The sequence below is a fragment of the Sciurus vulgaris genome, assembly GCF_902686455.1.
Source record: "Sciurus vulgaris genome assembly, chromosome: 1".
NCBI classification, from domain to species: domain Eukaryota; kingdom Metazoa; phylum Chordata; class Mammalia; order Rodentia; family Sciuridae; genus Sciurus; species Sciurus vulgaris.
In genome coordinates, this window is record NC_136461.1 from 173,251,342 (window position 1) to 173,265,972 (window position 14,631).

Sequence of the window (14,631 nt, forward strand, 5' to 3'; positions counted from 1 at the left end):
AGGTGAAGTGGACTAGTGGAGAAGTAGTGGCCGGCGCCGGGAGTCCGCTTGCATATTCTCTGCTGTGGTAGTTGGCGAGCAGCCGCTTTTCGGCCTTTTCAGACCTTCCAGAGAAATGCTTCTGGAGAAACCTTGCTGCAGCCACCGCTGACTCAGTTCTAACGTTTCTGTGTCAACCCTTTTCAGAGTCTGATTTTGACCCTAACCTTAAAAGATGTTGGAGTCATATGTAACTCCAATTTTAATGAGCTATGTGAATCGCTACATCAAGAATTTAAAAACCTTCGGATCTACAGCTTTCACTATGGGGTGGAGACGTGGTTCTCAGCAAGCTCGAGTTAAAATTAGATGTGCTGGAACAGGTAGCTGTGTAGCTGTCATTGACTAGAACATTTTCAACTGTTTTTTAAACATAATCCGTTTCCTGTGCTTGACTTTATGCTGTAAAAATGTAATCTTCCTGCTATTGTATTCTGGGTTGTCCTGAAACTAGAGGACTTTATTTTACATATATATTTTAATGGTTTCTTTTAGTGAGGGTTTATAACAATAGGATTCCCCAGAAGTTGTTTCGATTGATAGGAAAACATTTTCATTGTTCTTGTCAGAATTGTTCAGACTATTAACTCTTAAGTGTTAGGTCACTGGAGATGTACCCTTGATGGAGTTTATGTACATTTTCATAATTGTGTATGAAGCTGCAAAATGTTACATTCCTGTTTTCTTTTTGGATAGCGTGAAAGATAGTAAGGTTAGATCTTGAGAAAGGTTCTTTCAGTAGGAAGAATGACATTATGAGTGAAATCCTCACAGAACTGAGTAGACACAGAGTGAGAATGGCAGTAAAATTGAAAATCTCTTCACTAAGCCACTTCTTTTTAGTTTCTTTTAATAGGAGAGTGATCTGGTGCAAATGAATCATTACTTCATAGTTCACATTGATTAGTTCATTTAGTACACTTAATAGTTACATATGTCAAGTAGTTGTTATGTTTGAGGATATCAAGCATCTGTGGAAACTCAAGAGTCAGAGACTTACTGCTTTGTAGGTGGTATGGGAAGACTTCATCTGATGATGATGGTTATCAATAATTTTTTTCTTCCCCCATCTCCTCCATTATTGAATAATCTAGAATTAACTCTTCCCTGCCCCCAGGTTAATTGGGTATCTTAATATTTTTATTTTATATTTCTTAATAAGCCACAAATCTTAAGTACAACAGCTCAGTTTTTATGTGTACACCTGTGCAGCTACCAGCACTCTAACAGTACCCCAAAGGCTTTCCTGTGTTCCTTTGTAATCAGTACTTCCACTCCTAAAAGAGGTGACTGATAATCTGATGTCCATCAAAATAGATAAGTTTCACTCAAGTCTCAAATATATTGAAATCATTTGTCTGACTTTTTTTTTTTGTTGAACGTTATGGCTGAGATTAATTTATATTGTTGGATGAACAATACTTTTTCATATTGTCCCATAGTATTTTTTCTATATTTTTGTAATTGTAAGATGGACATGATATCTTTATTTATTTATTTTTAGTGGGTGCTGAGGATTGAACCCAGTGCCTCACAGATGCTAGGCACTGAGCTATAGCCCCAGCCCTGCCTTGTAGTATTCCATTGCATAAAGATTCCATGGTTTATCTTCCTATTCAGAGAACATTATTATACGCATGTCTTGATGGGTGCAAGTATAATTTCTTGTAGGTGTATACTGAAGAAGTAAGCATCTGTTTCATGTATACTGCCAAATAGTTTTGCAAAGTAGTTTTATCAATTTATGATCTCACTAACAGTGTATGAGAGTTTACATTTTACTACTAGGTACATTTGTTTATTTTATTTGTTCTTTTAATTTTGTCTTCCTAATGGTTATGTAGTGATAACTGATTGTAATTTTATTTGTATTTCCCTAATGACTAATGATGAAAATGTTTTCATATGCTTACTGGCCATTGGGGATATCCTCTTTTGTAAATTCTCATAATTTTTTTCTGTACTGGGGTTGAATTAAGATTGCTCTGCCACTAATCTATATCGGCAGCTTTTTTTATTTTTTTATTTTTTTATTTTTTTTATTTTGAGACAGGGTCTTGATAAGTTGCTGAGGATGGCCTGGAACTTGCAGTCCTCCTGCCTCAGCCTTCTGGGTAGCTGGAATTACAGGTGTGCGCTATTGGGCCTGGAAATTTTTTGCCTTTTTAAAATTTGAGTTTCTGTCTTTGCATTTCTCCAAGAGGGCTTCCTCCCCTCTTCCATTGTTGTTGTTGTTTTGGGTGGGGGAATGGGGATGACCCAGGGCCTCATGTATGCCAACCACCTGCTAAAACCACTGAGCGATACCCAAGTGCCCTAGGGATTGTTTGTCCAATATTTGGAAGATGAGTTCTTTGCCAGATACATGTTTTCATGCTTTGCAGTTTCTTTTCTTAGTTTGTGGCTTGTCTTTTTACCCTCTTAAAATTATCTTGATGAATAGAAGTTCATGATTTTATTGAGATCCACTGTATCTTTTCTTTAGGGTTAGGGCCTTTTATGTCTTATGAAATTTTTGCCTTCTAATTTGTGCAAAACATTTTTGACTTTTTGAAATTTGTTCTTTTTAAATATACATGACAGTAAAGTGTATTTTAACATATTATACATTCATGGAGTATAACTTATTCCAATTAGGATCCCATTCTTGTAGTTGTACATGATGTGGAGTTTCACTGGTGGTGTATTCATATGTGAACATAGGAAAGTTGTATCTGATTCATTCTACTATCTTTCCTGTTCCCATCCTCCTTCTTTTTTCCCTTCATTCCCCTTTGTTGAATCCACTGAACTTCTGTTTCCTCCCTCTTCTAACATATTGTATGTTAGCCTCTACATATCAAAGAGAAAATTCAGCCCTTGGGGTTTTGGATTGGCTTATTTCACTTAGCATCATAGTCTCCAGATCCATCCATTTACCAGCAAAAGTCATAAGTCATTCTTTTTTTGTGGCTGGATAATATTCCATTGTATTTAATACTTTTTGTTACATTCTTTGGGAATGACAGTCATGTCATCTGTAAATAATGACAGTTTTACATCTTACTATCAATGCTTGTACCTTTTATTTCTTTATCTTTTGTTGTTGCATTGGCTAGGGCCTCTTACAATGAAGAGTTGGTAGAGAATAGATTTTTTTTTTTTTGTTCTTAACTTCAGTGGGAACTAAATATTATGCCATTATATTAGTTGTGAACAAACACCCTTTATTGGGTTAAGGAAATTCTCTTCTGTTTCTACTTTCCAGTGAATTTTTTGAATATTGAATAGATGTTGAATTATGTCAAATATTATATTTAATGATTTCATATCTGATTTTTATTTTTTAATATGTGAAGTTACATTGAGTTTTTAAATTAAACTAATCTTGCATTCCTAGAATAAACCTTAGTTGTTATGATCCCCTTTTTCCATATTGTTGGATTTTATTTGCTTAGTTTCTTTGCATCTTTGCTTGTGAAATTGGCTTATCATTTTTCTTTTTTTAGTAATGATTTTGATTATCAGATATTTTGGCTTCATCAGATTATTTGTGAAGTATTATTTTCATAATCTCTAGGAAAGTTTATGTAAGATTGGTATTGTTAGTTTTTCATTTTATTTTTATATTTTATATATAACAAAACTTACCATCTTAACCATTTTAAGTGTACAATTCTGTGGCATTAATTACATTCATATTTTGTAAAACCTTAGCTGCCATCTAAATCCAGAACTTTCTCATTTTCTTAAACTTGAAATTCTGTACCCATTAAACATTTAACTTCCTGTCTTCATATTTTCCCAGCCTGTTGGAACCACTATTCTATTTGTCTCTATGAATGTGACTACTCTGGATACTTTATATTAGTGGAATTGTTCAATTGTCACACAGTGTCTTCAAAATTCATCTGTACTATAGAAATCTGTCAGCATTTCCTTTATTTTTAAGGCTGAATAATATGTAATTGTATGTACATAACACATTTTGTTCATCTATTCATCCATACATGAATACAAGGGTTTTTCTACTTTTTGGCTATTATGAATAATGCTGCTATAAACATAATCATAAAAATATCTTGTTGAGACCCTACTTTCAAGTCATTTGGGTAGGTACCAAGAAGTAGGATCACAAGATTATATGCTAATTATGCATTTAATTTTTTTGAGGAACTGCAGTATTGTTTTCCCCAGTGACTGCGCCATTATAAATCCCGCTCAGGAATGTATAGAATTCCAGTTGTGCCATATCCTTATCAACACTTTTTTGGATTATAGCTATTCTGATGGGTGTGAAATGGTATATCATTTTAGTTTTAGTTTGCCTTTCCATTTCCTTTATGAATAGTGTTTTACTTACTGTTTCTTTTCTTTTCTTTTTTTTTGTACCGAGGATTGAACCCCAGGGGCACTACATCCCCAGCCCCCCTTTTTTATTTTTAATTTTTAGTTGTAAATGGACACAGTACCTTTATTTTATTTTTCTATTTTTATGTGGTACTGAGGATCAAACCCAGGGTCTCACACCTGCCAGGCAAGTGCTCTGCCAGTCAACCCAAGTGGCCTCCCACCCCCTGCCCGCAGCCCTTTATTCATTTTAATTTTTTATTTTGAGACAGGGTCTCACTAAGTTGCTGAGCCTGGCCTCAGACTAAATTCTCCTGCCTTAACCTACTGAGCCACTGGAATCACTGGCATGTGACACCATGCATGGCTCTTATTGGCTATTTTTGTGTCATCTTTAGGGAAATGTCTGTTTAAGTTCCTTGTCCATTTTTGATTCAGGTTTTTTAAAAAACTGTTATCATTAAGATGTAGGAGGTCTTTATGTATTGTGGCTATCAGTCTCTTATCAAATACATGATTTGCAAATACTTTCTCCCATTCTTTGGGTTGCCTTTTACTGTTGATAGTGTCCTTTGATGCATAAATGTTTTGATTTTTAATGATGTACAGTTTTGTTAATTTTTTTCTTGTTGCCTGGGTTTTTCATGTCCTACCCAAGAATTCACTGCCATATCTAGTCATAAAATTTTTATCCTGTTGTTTTTCTAATTTTTAGCTCTTATGTATACATGCATTTTGAGTTAATTTTTGTATACGATATGAAGGTTCAAACCTCATTTTTTTTTTTTTTTTTGCATGTGGATATTCAGTTTTACCAGCACCATTTATTGAATATTCTCATTTCCCCATTGAATGGTCTTGGTGTCCTTGTTGAGTATTATTTGGCCATAGACTTAAGGTTTTATTTCTGGGCTTTCTATACCATTCTATTTGGTCTGCATGTTTGCCTTTATGTCAGTATCAGACTGTTTTGGTTACTGTAGTTTTGTAATGAGTTTTGAAATCAGAAAAGATATAATCTCCACTTTCTTCATATACCCTCTCAATCCCAGTATTAGGGATTGAATCCAAGGCCTCAAGCATGCTAGCAAGCATTCTACCATTGAGATACATCCTCAGCCCTTTTTATTTTATTTGAGACAAAGTATCACTAAATTGCTGAGGCTGTCCTTGAACTTGAAATCCTCCTAGTTCAGCCTCCCAAATTGCTGGGATTACAGGCATGTGGCATGGCACTCAGCTACTTCTTAGTTTTTCTTTTCTTTCTTTCTTTTTTCCTGTAAATTGTTTATTTTCTTATGTGGTGGTGAGGATTGAACCCAGAGCCTCACACATACTAGGCAAGCACTCTAGCATGGAGCCATACCCCAGCCTCTGTACCTTATTTTTTTTAAGTGTGAGAAAAATTATCAGTGAAGTTATCGGTGTCAGGTTGGAAAGTTGTAAATTATTGATTTTAATCAGATACAGGATCATTTAGATTTGTATTTTCTTCTTTCATCAGTTTTAGAGAGTTGTATTTTCAGAGTTTCTCCATTTCCAAAAAATCAGGGATTAGCAAGCTGTGGCCTGGCCCTATTTTTATAAATAAAGTTGTATTGGAACACAGCTGTTCTCATTTGTTTACTTAGTAGATGACTATTTTTGTACTTAAATGGCAGACTTCAAAAACTATGACAGAGATTGTATGACTTCCAAAAGCCTAAAATGTTTACTCTCCCTTTGCAGGAAAAATTTGCTTACTTCTGCCCTAAATTGTTCTGTTTAAATATATAGTTTTTTTTTGAAATTTATTTTAAAGTTGTTTAAAAACAATGTACCTGTGGAATCCATAATGATGTCTCTTTTACATTCCTCATTTGATAATTTGTATTTTCTTCATCAACTTTACTAGGATCTTTCCAGTTAATATCATTAATTAATTTTAGTATAATTAATATTTTCAAAGAATTAACTTTTTTTTGTTTCTACTTTTGTTTTCTTTGTTATTTTCTTATTTCTTTCTTTCCACTTTGTGATTTACTATTCTCTTTTCTAGCTTCTTGAAAATCTAAGAAAGCTTAGATCATTGATTCTTTTTTTTTCTACTGAAATATATACATCTAATGTTATGAATTTTTCTCTAACCAAAAATTAACCTCTGTCACACAGACATTCATATATTATCTTTTCAGTTAAACATTTTTATTATTTTCATGTTGATTTCTTTGATCAGTGAGTTATTCAGAGGTATACGGCTTAATTTCCAAACATATGGAGATTTGCTAAATCAACTTTCTGTCATTGATTTCTAATTTAATTCACCTGTGGTCAGCACAGTTTCTGTATGATTCCAATCCATTAAAATTTATGACTCAGTGTATGGTCTGTTTTTGCAAATGTTCCGTGTACCATTGGCAAAAGATGTGTATTCTGCAGTTGTAGAGTTCTACAGGAGATCTGTTGTTTCAAATTGAGTGGTAGTTCTACAGTATTACACATTCTTATGGGTTTCCAGTTATCTGCTTTTTCTGTCAATTACTGGGAGAGGTATATTAATGTTTCCAACAGTGTGTATTTGCTTATCTTTTAGGTTTGTCAGTTTTCACTTTATATATCTTAAAACTATGGTAAGTACATAGCAAGTTTAATATTTTGATATCTCATTGTTGAATATACCTTAAAAAAATTTTCCTGAAATGTGTCCCTTTTTGACCCTAGTTATTCTTCTTGCCTTAAAGTCTTTATATACTTTTTTTTTTTTTATTCATTGTACACAAATAGGTTATAACTTTCATTTCTCTGGTTGTACACAAAGTAGAGTCACACCATTTGTGTAATCATACATATACATTTCTTTCTTTAGTGTTCTGTAGAGGTCTTTCATCTCTTTTGTTAGATTGAGTCTCAAGTGTTTTATTTATTTATTTATTTTTTGAGGCTGTTGTGAATGGGGTAGTTTTCCTAATTTCTCTTTCAGAGGATTCATCACTTATGAATAAAAATGAATTAGATTTATGAGTGTTGATTTTATATCCAGCTACTTTGCTTAATTCATTTATGAGTTCTAGAAAGTTTTCTGGTGGAATTCTTTGACTCCTTTAAATATAGAATCATGTCATCAGCAAATAGTGATAGTTCGAGTTCTTCTTTTCCTTTCATATCCGTTTAATTTCTTTGGTCTGTCTAATTGCTCTGGTTAGAATTTTAAGGATGATGTTGAATAGAAGTGGTGAAAGAGGGCATCCGTGCCTTGTTCCAGTTTTTAGGGGGAATGCTTTCAGTTTTTCTCCATTTAGAATGATGTTGGCCATGAGCTTAGCATAGATAGCCTTTACAATGTTTATGTTCCTACTATCCCTATTTTTCTAGTGTTTTGAGCATGAAGAGGTGCTGTATTTTATTAAATGCTTTTTCTGCATCTATCAAAATAATCATGGGATTCTTAACTTTAAGTCTGTTGATGTCGTGAATTACATTTATTGATTTCTGGATGTTGAACCAACCTTGCATCCCTGGGATGAACTCCACTTGATTGTGGTGCATTATCTTTTTAATATGTTGTTTTTTATGCAATTTGTATACAAATAGAATTTTGTAAAGAAGTTTTGCATCTATGTTCATTAGGGATATTGGTCTGAAGATTTCTTTCCTTGATGTATCTTTGTCTGCTTTTGGTATCAGGGTGATATTAGCTTCATAGAATGAATTTGGAAGGGTTCCTTCCTCTTCTATTTCATGGAATACTTTGAGGCGTATTGGAATGAGTTCTTCTTTGAAGGTCTTGTAGAACTGAACTGAGAATCCATCTGGTCTTGGACTTTTTTTTTTTGATGACTTCTTCTATTTCATTGCTTGAAATTGAAATATTTAAATTGTGTATGTCTTCCAGATTCAGTTTGGGTGAATCATATGTCTCTAGAAATCTGTTGATGTCTTTGAGATTTTTTATTTTGTTGAAGTATAGATTTTCAAAATAGCTTCTAATTATGTTTTGCATTTCTTCAATAGTGTCTGTTGTGATATTTCAGTAATTTGAATTTTTTCCTGTTTGTTTGTATGGCTACCGGGTTTATCAATTTTATTTTTTCAAAGAAACAACTTTTTGTTTTGTCATGCATTTGAATTGTTTCTTTTGTTTCATTGATTTCAGTTCTGATTTTAATTATTCCCTGTCTTCTACCTCTTTTGGTGTTGATCTCTTCTTCTTTTTCTAGGGCTTTGAGCTGTAATGTTAGGTCATTCATTTCTTGACTTTTTATTCTTTTATTGAATGCGCTTCATGCAATGAATATTCCTCTTAGTACTGCTTTCATAACGTCCCAGAGATTTTGATATGTTGTATTGTTCTCATTTACCTCTTAAGAATTTTTTTTATCTCCCCCCAATGTCTTCTGTTATCCATGAATCATTCATTAGTGTATTATTCAGTTTCCAGGTGTTGAAGTAGTTTCTTTTTTAATTTTATCATTGATTTCTAATTTCACTTCATTATGATATGATAGAATACAAGGTAGTATCGCTGTCTTTTTGTATTTGCTAAGAGTAGCTTTGTGGTATAACATATGGTCTTATTTTAGAGAAGGATCCATGTGCTGCTGACAATAAAGTGTATTTGCTCGTTGATGGATGGAATATTCTATATATGTCTATTAAGTCTAAATTATTGATTGTGTTAATGAGTTCTATGGTTTCTTTGTGCAATTTTTGTTTGGAAGATCTGTGCAATGGTGAAAGAGGTGGTTCCTGGAATTAAGAAAGATCTGTTTAATGTATATGGATGCAACATTGCTTGGGGCATAAATATTTATGATTTTTATGTCTTGCTGATTTATGGTTCCCTTAAGCAGTATGAAATGTCCTTCTTTATCCCTTCTGACTAACTTTGGCTTGAAGTCCACTTCATCTGATATGCGGATGGAAATTCCCGCTCTTTTACTGAGCCCCTGTGCATGGTATGTTTTTTTCCCATCCTTTCACCTTTAGTCTGTGGGTATCTTTTTCTGTGAGATGGAGTCTTTTGAAGGCAGTATATTGTTGGGTCTTTCTTTTTAATCCAATCTGCCAGACTATGTCTTTTGATTGATGAGTTTAGGCCATTAACATTCAGGGTTATTATTGAGATATGATTTGTATTCCTGCTCATTTTGGTTTATTTGGCTTTTAACTTGACTTGGTTTCTCCTTTAATTGGCTATTTCTTTGGGGTAGTTTCTCCCTTTGTTGACTTGCATTGTGTTTTTTTTATTTCATCATCAAATCCGAAGGTAAGTTTTGTTGGGTGTAAGATTCTTGACCGGCATCCATTTTCTTTCAGAGCTTGAAATATGTTGTTCCAGGCCCTTCTAACTTTTAGGGTCTGGACTGAGAAATCTGCTAATATTCGTATTGGTTTCCTCCTAATATGAAATCTGATGCTTTTCTCTAGCAGCCTTTAAAAGTCTATCTTTATTTTGTATGTTAGGTATTTTCATTATAATGCGCCTTGGTGTGGATCTGTTGTAATTTTGTACATTTGATATCCTGTAAGCCTCTTGTGTTTGGTTTTCCATGTCATTCTTCAGATTTGGGAAATTTTCTGATATTTCATCGAATAGATTATTCATTTCTTTGGTTTGAATTGGTCTGTGCCTTCCTTAATCCCAGTAATTCTTAAATTTGGTCTTTTCATGATATCCCAAAATTCTTGGAAGTTTCCGTTTGTGATTTCTTACCATCTTCTCTCTTTGGTCAACTTTTTTTTCAAGCTTAAATGTTTGCCTTCATTGTCTGAGATTCTTTCTTCCAAGTAATCTAGCCTGTTGGTTATGCTTTCTATTGAGTTTTTAATTTGGTTTATTGTTGCCTTCGTTTCATGGATTTCTGTTTTTTCTTTTTCTTTTTTCAGACTCTTGTATCTCTTTATTGAAATGATCTTTTGCTTCCTGCATTTTCTCTTTTAACTGTTTATTGGTGTGAACAATCATTGCCTGTATTGCTCTCTTATCTCATCGTTTGCTTCTCGGACCATTTCAATTATGTACATTCTGAACTCCCTTTCTGACATTTTTTCTACCATGCTGTCATTGGATTTTATTGATACAGCATCCAGATTTGTTTGGGACACTTTCTTCTCTTGTTTTTTCATGTTGTTTGTGTATCTTCCCCTCTAGCAGTGGGAACCTGAGGTATTGCAGTTTCTCCCCTATAGACTTAGTGTCCCTTCAGGTTTCCAATACCTCACCTTGAAGTGGGAAATCAATATTAGCAGCACACAGTACAAACACTATGCATCCTTAAACCAGATAGTCCCTATTAAGATATTAACCATATTGTCTTAATAAACAGAGAAAATGAGTTCAATTATTATCTACAACATAACTAATAGGTTTGTAATAAGGACCACAATTTCTAATAGTGGACTAAGAGGATGGAGAGGGGTGTATGATAAAACGTTAATGAGATAAGAATTGAGTCTATAGAAGTACTGTGTCATAGGAATAGTAAAAGTGAGATTAAAAGAAATTGGTTGTTACCATGAGAAAAGGCAGAAAGAGTGTCCAAGGAAACAGATAGATAAGAGGAAAAGAGAGTGAGAAAAATATTAATAAAAGAAAGGAAAAGTAGGAATAATAGTAGGTATAATAGGAATAATCATAATAATACTTACTAATAAAAAAAACTCTACAATAAAACTATACTGTAATGTTCAAACCTCCTAGTCTTCAGTAGCCTGATGCCTGAGAGGAACTTGTTAATGTGGTGTCCCAAGAAGGGTGCTGCCCCACTAGGGATGGTGGACTCCAGATTGGGAATAATCCGTGCTAACCGGCAAAGGCGACCCCATGTGTTGATAGATGGTTAGCCCCAGCACGAGGGCGCTAGACCACGGTCTGGGTCTCTGTGCTGGAGATAGCGAGCTCTGGGCCAGGTCTCTGTGGGACGTTCTTGCGGGTGCTGGGATAGGTGACTAGGCTGGGTCTCAATCTTTATATACTTTAAAAAAATTATTTCAGTTGTTCAAAGATTACAAAGTTCATATATTTGCTTTATTAGATTTGCTTTCACCATTTCCTGAATATTTTACAACAATTTAACTGTATATACTATCCCTTTTTCTCTGCCTTCTTTAATATGGTCCTCATTTTTGCTTGTTTTGGGTTCAGTTCATTTTTTATCTTCTCTTCTTAAGGTGGAAAGTTAGTTATTTTTTTGAGATATTTTTCTTCTGTTATAGCCATTTACAACTATAAATTTCTTCAGGTGCATCTCATAAATGTTCATACATTGCATTTTTATTTTTATTCAATTCAGATGTTTTCTAATTAGATGAATATGTATTTTCTGCAGTTGTTAATTGCAGTTATAGGTCTGTTGATGTCAGGTGTATTTGGTTAATGTTTTTCAGGTCTTCTATGTCCTTCCTGATTTTTTTTGTCTGTTCCATTATTGTGAAATATTAAAGTCTTCATCCAATATTATTATGTCTTTCTCCTTTGAGTTTTGTTTGAGTTTGCTTTATGTATTTTGGGGCTTGGTTTTTTGTAAGTGTTATATTATTCATTAATTGACCATTTTATCATTTTTCGTATCTTATTTTTATAGAGATAAAATTGACATAATATTACATTTTTAGTGTTTTCTCTGAGAAAACATCACTAAATGTTACGATTATGTTTATTTTTGCCATATGATTTTATTGGTACATTATAATTATACATAATGGTGGGATTTATTGTTACATGCACAGAATATAACAGTATAATTTGGTCAAGATCATTTTCCATTTCCCCTTTTTCTCTCCTCCTACCACCTCCTGGTTCCTTTCCTCTACTCTATTGATCTTCCTTGATGTTCATGAGACCCATCCTCATTCATCTTTCTTTTCCTTTTTCCTCTAGCTTCCTCACATGAGAGAAAACATACTACCCTTCACTGTCTGATTTTGACTTATTTAGCTTATATTGTTCTCAAGTTTCATCCATTTTCCTGCAGTTGACATAATTTCATTCTTCTTTATGGCTGAATAAAGCTCTGTTATGTATATATACACCACATTTTCCTTATCCATTCATTTGTTGATGGACACCTAAGTGGGTTTCATAGTTTCATTATTGTGAACTGTGGTGCTGGAACATGGGTATTCATGTATCGCTGTAGCATGCTAATTCCTAAAGTACCAAGGAGTACTACAGGAGTTGGGTCATATGGTGGTTCTATTTTTATGGTGGTTCTATTCCTAGTTTTTAAGGAACCTCTGAACTGATTTCTGTAGTGGTTGTGCTAATTTACCTTCCCACTAACAGTATAAAAGTGTTCCTTTTTCTCTATATCCTCTCCAGCATTTATTATTATTTGTATTCTTGATGACTGCCATTCTAAATAGATGAAATCTCAGTTTTGTCTCTATTTGCATCTTCCTAATTGCTAGAGTTGCATAGTTTCTGGTTTCTTCCTACGTCTTTGATTAATTTTTATTTGACTTCTGTGTAGGGTGAGAGATAAGAATCTTGTCTCATTCTTCTACATATGGAGAACCTGTTTTCCTAGCACCTTTTTTTCAAAGGCTGTCTCTTCTCCAGCGTATGTTTTTGGCACCTTTGTCAAGGATCTGACTGTCTTTATGGGGGTTTTCTCTTAATCTCCTATTCTGTTCCATTTGTCTGCATGCTTGTTTTGATCCAGTACCATGCAGTTTCTGTTACTATAGCTCTGTAGTATAATTTGAGATCAGGTGTTGCAATTGCCTCAGCAATGATTTTGTTTTGGCTTAGAGTTTTTGGTTCTTCTGGAACTTTTATTCTTCCAAATCAATTTTAGAACTGTGTTTTCTAGTTCTGTGAAGAATGTCATTGGTATTTTGATGGGGATTGTATTGAATTCATATATTGCTTTTGACAATATGACCATTTTAACAATAACAGTTCTGCCTATCATGATCATAGGAGGTCCTTCCATTTTCTTGTGTCTTCTTCAATTTCTTTTTTCAGTGCTCTATAGTAGAGATGTTGAGATATTTCATTGTAGAGATCTTTCACCTCTTTGGTTAGATTTATTCCTAGATGTATTTTTCTTCTAGTGGAGCTTTTTGAATCTTCTGAGTATAGGATCATGTTATCTGCAAACAGTGATAATTAGACTTCTTCCTTTCCTATTTTTTTTTTTTTTTTGTACCAGGGATTGAACCCAGGGGCTCTCAATGATTAAGCCATATCCCCAGGCCCCCTTTTTTATTTTAAAAATGTTTTTATTTGAGACAGGTTCTCGCTAAGTTGCTTAGGGCCTCATTAAGTTGCTGAGGCTGGCTTTGAACTTGCAAATCCTTCTGCCTTAGCCTCCTGAGCTGCTGGCAGTACAAGTATGTGCCACCATGGCCAGCTTCCTCTTCTGTTTTTATCCCTTATATTTCTTTTGCCTAATACCCTGGCTGCCGTTCTTTGTACTACATTGATTAGGAGTGGTAAGAGTGGACATTCTTGTCTTATTCCAGATTTTAAAGAAAATGCTTTCAGTTTTTACCCACTCACTACGTTAACTTTGGTTTGTCATATATACCTTTTATGAGGTTGTCCATGCCCTTAGCTTAATATTGTCCCACAGTTCTTATGTATTCTGTGCATTGTTACTTACTTTCTTTTCTTTAATACTGTCTGAGTGTTCAAGGTCTACCACTTTGTTTTCCAGCTCTGAGATTCTGTTTTCAGCATGGTCTACTCTATTAGATTTTCATCTCAGCATTTTATTTGATTTATTGTGTCTTTCATTTCCAAGATTTCTGTTTGGTTCTTTTTCCATATCCCTGTCTTTCTATTGAATATCTCTTTCATTTCCTGTACTGACTTCCTTTATTCATTCAGTTGTTTTTCTATGTTCTCTTGGAATTCATTGATCATTTTATATTCATTCTTATGTATTCTTTATCTGATATTTAATCCACATCACTTTCTTGTTATCAGTTGCTGGTGAATCATGAACTTTAGGAGCTATCATATTACCTTTTTTTTAATATTTCTTATATGCCTGTATTGAGTTTTATGCCTCTGTTAGGATGGATTTTCTCTTCTGATTCTTAATGTGCTGGCCTTTTTAGGCCACAGCCTTTTCTTGCCAAAGTATTCTGGGATATCAGGTTGTTGTGAATTTTTCAATATATTTCCCAATGAGTTTTGTAGTATAGTTTCCCTGCTGGTTCTTTGGTGATAATTAATGTTTATTGATACTGTGTATATTGTGTCAACTTGAGGATTCCATTATTACTGTACATTTCAAAAGATGAGGTTGTTCTTGTAGGTCAGGGAGTTGTATT

General features: G+C 33.8%; 1 protein-coding gene across 1 annotated transcript in view; it reads left to right on the forward strand.

Moving 5' to 3' along the window:
* Positions 1-214: 214 nt before the first annotated feature.
* The window catches only part of LOC306653220 (intermembrane lipid transfer protein VPS13B-like), a gene marked incomplete at its 5' end in the record, with an annotated part of 899,457 nt that continues 885,040 nt past the window's right edge, over positions 215-14,631 (forward strand). The window contains 2 exon segments of the mRNA XM_079126163.1: positions 215-277; positions 279-362. Coding sequence (XP_078982289.1) covers positions 215-277; positions 279-362 — 147 coding nt within the window.